This window comes from Octopus bimaculoides, chromosome 27 (assembly GCF_001194135.2).
Source record: "Octopus bimaculoides isolate UCB-OBI-ISO-001 chromosome 27, ASM119413v2, whole genome shotgun sequence".
NCBI classification, from domain to species: Eukaryota; Metazoa; Mollusca; class Cephalopoda; order Octopoda; family Octopodidae; genus Octopus; species Octopus bimaculoides.
In genome coordinates this window covers 3,384,232-3,391,886 of record NC_069007.1, presented here as the reverse complement: position 1 = coordinate 3,391,886, position 7,655 = coordinate 3,384,232, and the positions used below count along the sequence as shown (strand labels likewise).

General features: G+C 40.4%; 1 protein-coding gene across 1 annotated transcript in view; it reads left to right on the top strand.

Annotated features, from left to right (window-relative positions):
• Positions 1 to 7,655, top strand: part of LOC106882761 (ceramide synthase 5) — a 91,056-nt gene that overhangs the window by 75,023 nt on the left and 8,378 nt on the right. The window contains exons 6-8 of the mRNA XM_014933540.2: positions 4,029 to 4,121; positions 5,801 to 5,929; positions 7,111 to 7,217. Of these exons, the coding sequence (XP_014789026.1) occupies positions 4,029 to 4,121; positions 5,801 to 5,929; positions 7,111 to 7,217 (329 nt within the window). The remainder of the gene's footprint in view (positions 1 to 4,028; positions 4,122 to 5,800; positions 5,930 to 7,110; positions 7,218 to 7,655) is intronic.

Below are 7,655 nucleotides of genomic sequence, written 5' to 3'. Positions count from 1 at the left end.
ATGAGATCACCATGTCACGCACGTATAGTTGTGATGCATGTGCCTGGTGTACCCTTATCAGACAGGTAGTCATGATGGGTATACTGGGCTTAGTATATTTTACCCCAGTGTCACTTTGATGGCATACACTGCTCTACATCGGAAAATACCTTAGGAATGAGAACCCAGGTTCGATATTTCCCCAAGTCACCTGATGAAGGCTGGAGAGTATATCAGTTGAAATGTTGTGTTAACAACAAACAAGATGAGGACAAATATCCGTCAAATGTAAATCATTTCTTAGCTTTGTTGTTTATCTCTGAGTAATCCTTGTCTCAGCAGGCCCTGGGGCCAAAGGTTGTAGCACACCTAGAATGTATATCACTGAGGGCAACCCTTAAGTTTGTCACTATCCTCACAGTCAGGTTCCCCAGCAAACTGGAAAGTACTTCACCCTATAAAAGCATTGCCCAGGATGGGCTCTGCCCCCCCCCCCAGCTATACTACTGGTTACAAGTGTTCTTTTAGCGATGACTCTTCACTTTTTTCTTTATCTGGCACAGTGTATCTAAGGTTACATTATCTAATGTATACTTTCTGTTTAACCCTTGACTCTGTCAAATGTACTTATTTATTCACGTTGCTTTCAATTAATCATGCTTTATCTCCATAGCTTTGAGATTTCAATGGTGTAATTGTTTATTTTCAAAGTGGCATTGTAGGCTAGGTGTGAGAGGTTGGATCTGGCCAATTTGACCATAAAACAGGTAGAATATTTGTGCCGGATATGGCTGGTTTGACCTCTTAGCATCTGTGAAATTTAGTGCTCGTTTATTCACAATGTTTTCAATTAATCATACGTTATCCTGTAGCTGTGATTGTTTATTTTTAGAATGACATTGTGGGCTAGGTACAAGAGGTTGGATCTGGCCAATTTGACCATAAAACAGATAGAATACATCAGCCTAATATGTCTGGTTTAACCTCTTAGCATTCAGATTGTTCTATCAGATATAATGCTTATTTATTTTTAGAATGACATTGTAGGATAGGTGTGAGAGGCTGGATCTGGCCAGTTTCAACATAGAATAGGTTTGAATATTTCGGCTGGTTATGGCTGGTTTAAATGGCAAAAACATTAAGACAGTAGAGTGGGATCTGAGTAGGGTTTTGGCTGCTATTTCTTGCGGTTCTAACAACTGCATAGTGGCCCTCTTGTTCAACTTTCATATGACGATGATGATGATGATGAACTCCATAAAAAGAATAAAAATAACCTGTAATGTACAGAGCCATGTAGTTCACCCTCCCCCCAGCTTTCTCTTCTTCCTCATTGCTGTCCGTCTGTCTGTCTCCTCTTTCCTTCTCTCTCTTTGTCTTTCTGCTGTAACAGATGGGATTTAATAAATCAAAAAACACACACACACACAACAACAACATTATTCTAATTATCCCTGCTTTTATGATCTCGTTTTGACTAATCACCATTGGGTGGCCAATGTTGTTCTTGTTGTTATGGCAGTGGTGTTTATGCTGTTGATACCATTTGTTGGTGGTGGTGGTCATGTTGTGACTGCTTTCACTGTAATTTATGCTTCTCTCGTGTTCAGATAATCGGTAGTAGTAGTAGTAGTAGTAGTGGCTACGATGTTGCTGGTTGTAATAGTAGTAATAGTATTAGATGTCATACTTCACTAAATGCATTAGTCTCCTCTTCCTTAATTTGTCACCACCACCACCAGGTACCAGCTATGTTTTACTCCCCCCCCCCCACCGCTGACACTGGTATAGGTTCTTCTTTCTACGTTTGTGTGTAACAACTAGACCAAAGATCATTATTTTCTGGCTATCTGTCCTTCTGTTTGTCATTTGACCTAGTCTGCTTTTCTGCCTATCTTAGCTATTAATCTTCTCTGATTGCCTGTTTAAAACTATTTAATTATTTCATTGTCAGTCTCGTTATTTAGCTATCTTTTACCTGTCACAATCAGTCAGATAGCTATTCAGCTGTCTGATTGCTTGTCTTGCTATTTAGTCATTTCATTGCCTTTCCAGTATTCAACTATCTCATTGCCATCTAGCTATTTAGCAATCTGCATGCCTGTCTGCTTATTTAGCTATCTGCATGCCTGTCTGCTTATTTAGCTATCTGCTTGCCTGTCTAGCTATTTGGCTATCTGCTTGCCTGTCTAGCTATTTGGCTATCTGCTTGCCTGTCTAGCTATTTAGCTATCTGTTTGCCTGTCTAGCTATTTAGCTATCTGCTTGCCTGTCCAGCTATTTAGCCATCTCCTTATCTATCGAGATATTTAGCTATCTTATCTGTCTAGCTATTTAGCTATCTGCTTGCCTGTCTAGCTATTTAGCTATCTGCTTGCCTGTCTAGCTCTTTAGTTATCTGATTGCTCATTTAGTTATTTAGTTGTCTGCTTGCCTCTATAGCTGTTTAGCTTCCTGTTTGCCTATCTAGCTATTTAGCCATCTGCTTCCCTGTTGAGCTTTATGCCGAGCCAATTGTCTATCTATCTAACTGTCTAATTGCCCCACTATCTATACGGTTATCTGCTTGCCCCTGGAGCTATTCAACTATCTTTCAGTTACCCAGCTGAACATCAGTGTTCAGCTACCAGATTGCCTGCCTGGTCATTTTGTAAGTCTCAGCATTATAGTACCTGTCCATTTTCTCAGTAACCAATGGTAGCCACTACATGTGTGCCCTTGCAATCCCCTGCCAGTTTCCCATGGGCTGGTGGGGAGGCACTGTGTGGAAGCCCTTCATGTGTGTGTGTGTCTGTGTTTGTTTCCCACACTGCTTGACCATTGGTGTTCGTTTGTTTATGTCCCAGTAACTTGGCAGTTCAGCAAAAGAAACCGATAGAATTAGTACCAGACTTGAAAAATAAAGAAAAGTTCCAGGGTTAACTTATTTGATTAAATACTTCCAGACAGTACCCCAGCATGGCCGCAGTCAAATGGCTGAAACAAATAAAAGAATACCTTCGCACACACACACACACACACAAACATATATAACATTCTCTCTCTCGCGCGCGCTACTGTCATGGAAGCCTGGAAAAGTGGGCATCAAAATGATGAAAACAATATAGTATGAGTGAAGGGAGATAACTGTTACAATGCTCGTGAAATAAGCAAATTGAAAAATATTGATTTGAATCTAAACGTTCTTACCTTATGTTCTTCCATTTGACTTTAGATCTGTCAATTCACTGTTTTATTTAAGTGTAACTTGTACATTCTAACACAGACTCTTGGGTAGACTTACAATACAGTTCGTTGGATATCCTTGATGAACCTCTGCAATGGGGAATGAAATTTGTCAGTTCAGGTGTCACGATTGGCTGCCAAAATTCCTAGGGTTTATCCATGGAGTGGTTGTGTGGTAAGTAGCTTGCTTACCAACCACATGGTTCTGGGTTCAGTCCCACTGCGTGGCACCTTAGGCAAGTGTTTTCTACTATAGCCTCGGACCGACCAAAGCCTCGTGAGTCGATTTGGTAGACGGAAACTAAAAGAAGCCGGTCGTATATATATATATATATATATATAAATTTAGATTGGAGCCTGGTGTTGCCATCCGGTTTCACCAGTCCTCAGTCAAGTCGTCCAACCCATGCTAGCATGGAAAGCGGACGTTAAACGATGATGATGATGATGATATATACAATGTTTGTGTGTCTGTCTGCGTTTGTCCCCCCAACATTGCTTGACAACTGATGCTGGTGTGTTTATATCCCCGTAACTTAGCAGTTCGGCAAAAGGGTTCGATAGAATTAATACTAGGCTTACAAAAATTAAGTCTTGGAGTCGATTTGTTCAACTTAAACCCTTCAAGGCATTGCCCCAGCATAGTCACAGTCTAATTGCTAAAACATGAAAAAGATAAGATTTTATTAAGGTCCCATATCTCACTGACCCCAGACTCTTTCTGCAGAACCTTGAGGTTCAAAGGTACCCCTTTTGAAAAACATTGCCATATTCTTCCCTATCTGTTGAAAAATCTGCTAATCTCCAATCTGTTTCTTTTGCAGCATGTGCCTTCAGAAATCTATTGGTACTACCTCGTCGAGCTGTCTTACTATGTCGGTTCCAGCCTCATGCATTTCACCGATGTTCGCAAGAAGGTAAGAACACCTGCGATCAGTGTGTGTGTTGGTGTGTGTCTATGTGTGTAGGGTAGTGCGCATGTATGTAGCTGTGTGGGTGTGTGAGGGTGTAACGGTGCATGTTTGGCTCTGTATGTGTGAGAGTGACAGTATGTGTATAGGTGTGTGCATGTGTGTATCTGTACATATCTATGTTTGGCTGTATGTGTGTGTGCATGCTCAATCTGGTTTGTGTGGACAGATGCACAATCATGTGAACATGCACATGCATAATAACATGAGAACATATACCCATACACAGCCAGAGATACAGTCACATATGGCTAGGGATACACACACACACATGCTTTCTCTTTCCCTGCACGTATGACTAGACGCACACATTCACAAACACACACGTGCATTGTGTGCGATGTGCACATATTGTCAAACTCATATGCATGCACATACAGTCAGACCAGCACATAAACATCCTTACATGCATGCACACACACATGGCCAGAAACATGCATGTGCACACATACGTGTATATATATATAAGGTTGAGGAGGGTATTGGATTTAACCAAACCCCGGAGGATGAAGGGAAGTACTGGATCTTCCCAGAAACAGCTGTAAGACTCTATCCATAAAATTCTTCAACCTTACCTTTGCTCTCTTTATCCTTTTGTTTTTATATATTTACACACACACATATATATATATATACATATATATATGCATGCAACCACACACCCATGTACACAGTCATATACATACGTAACCCCTCACACACACAGACAAATATGCATGCTTGTTTTGCTACTGATATAGAGATATTATATGGCCTGACACAAATGCACACACATATGGCCAAACCGGTGCATGCACACATGCATACATATACACATGCATTTATAAACATGGCAAGACACACCCTTGGACTGACACGAGCATGCAATACTCTCTCACACACGCACATGCAATCTCTTGCACACACACACACACACACACACTCTCCCTCACATACATGCACACTCTCTCTCATACACACATACACATGTACTCTCACTCTCTCACACATATACACATGCACTCACACACACGCATGCATGCATAACTGGAACCAGGTTGTGTCCAGTCCATTCCCAGGCCTTACTCAAAGTTAAAATAATCCCTCAAACAAAAGCCAGAACTAATCAGATTAGTCAATTGCCAAGACCAGATTAATTAGACAAATTACTTTTCCTTTTCAACTTCATCCTGTTTTTATTTAAGATGTTTGATTCACTCCACCTTCTCTCTCTCTGCAACTTATCTTTCTCCTTTTCATTACTTCCATCCATTTGACTATACTTACCTCTCTCTCTCTTCTTTCTCTACCTATATATATATATATATATATATATATATATATATTATTATTATTATTATTATTATTATTATTATTATTATTGCAGTGAGCTGGCAGAATTGTTAGCATGCTGGGTGAAATATTGAGTGGTATTTTGTCTGTCGCTTTGTTCTGAGTTCAAATTCCGCCGAGGTCGACCTTGGCTTTCATCCTTTTGGGGTCGGTTAATTAAGTACTAGTCGAACACAGGGGTCGATGTGATTGACTGTCCCCTTCTCCAAAGACTTTCAAGCCTTGTCCCTAAAGTAAAAACGATTATCATTATTATTATCATCATCATCAATGTTGTTGTCTTATTTTCCTAGGACTTCTGGGAACTCTTCATCCACCATATTGTTACCATGACACTGATGTTTATTGCCTGGATCCAAAACATTATCCGAATATCTTGTCTCATCCTCCTTGTTCACGATATGGCCGATCCGTTCCTTGAAGTAAGTCTCATCTCTTTTCCAATCTTGAAACTCCCTAATCGCCTGCAATTGTGTTCCTTTTTTTTTCTTTCTTTGAATTTCTGTCTTATTTAACGTCTTTCATTTTTTACTTGTTTCAGTCATTAGAGTGCAGGCCATACTGGGGCAATGCCTTGAAGGCTTTCAGTCTACCAGATTGACCTCAGCATTTAATTTCTTTTCGAAATCTGGTCCTTATTCTATCGGCCTCCTACTGAATTGCTAAGTTACATGTAAACAAACCAAAGCTGTGAGGTGGGGGACAACCCCCCCCCCCAAATACACATGTGAAGTGTGGTTGTCCCTGCATATAAGCTATCCTCTGCATTGATCTCCAGCTGAGCTGATTGGTGCTCTTACCACATAAACACCCCTTTGCTGGTGCTACATAAAAGCACCCACTTCACTCTGTAAAACGGTTGGCGTCAGGAAGGGGCATCCAGCCGTAGAAGCCGTGCCAAAACAGAGTGAAGCCTGGGCTGCTCAAGTCCTGTTAACCGTTCGACCCATGCCAGCATGGAAAACAGATGTTAAAATGTTGATGATGATTTCAATATTTTGTCAATACATAGCAGTACTAATAACCTGGTGTTAGAACTCAATGTATAAAACATCAGACGAGTGCAGAGCATAATATGAAATTAAATAAGGTGATGCACATACACTCAGCTCTGAGTGCACTGCATCTGACAGCAGAAACACCTCCAAGCTAATGAAATTCTTTGCATAATCTTCTGTCATTTAGTTAATTATAATAAATATAATGATTACAAACCAGCTGCCTGGAATGTGTTTAATATATAAATTGGTCTATCCAATAGTCACACACCTAAACTTGGTGAGTATTTAAGCAATGCATTTGGGAATGTTTTGTGGATGGAAGGGCAATAACTCTGGGCTTCTTTTAGTTTTCATCTACCAAGTCCACTTTCAAGGTTTTAGTCAGGCTTGAGATATAGTAGAAATATGTAAAATCTCTTTGAAAAAAGCCTGAGACCCACAGAAAGCTTTCCGGTGATGCATTTGTGACTTATTTTCCACTTGTTGCTGATCCTGACACAGAAATTTCATCTCTTGTTAAATTGTCTTGTGTGTGTTTTATCTTTGTCATTGTGTTTCTCCTCACACCGTCACACCAATTAATGTTCTATTCAATATTTCAGGCTACCAAGATGGCCAGCTACTCCGGACACCGTAAATGGTGTAACCACCTGTTCATTGTATTCACAATTGCCTGGTATATAGGACGCCTCTACATTTTCCCTTTCAAGTAAGTCAGATTATTATAATCCTTTATATTATAGGAACAAGGCCTGAAATTTTCAGGGCAGGGGTTAGTCAATTTGATATATATATATATGTATATAGGCCTAAACTTTGGTCTACCATTTAATACTCTTTTACTCGTTTCAATCATTTGACCGGCCATGCTGAAGCACCGCCTTCAGTCGAGCAAATCGACCCCAGGACTTATTCTTTTGTAAGCCTAGTACTTACTCTATCGGTCTCTTTTGCCGAACCACTTAGTTACAAGGACGTAAACACACCAGCGTCGGTTGTCAAGTGATGTTGGGAGGTACAAACACAGACACACAAACACACACATATATATACATATACTTGACGGGCTTCTTTCAGTTTCCGTCTACCAAATCCACTCACAAGGCTTTGGTCGGCCCGCCAAGGTGCCACAGTGGGACTGAACCCG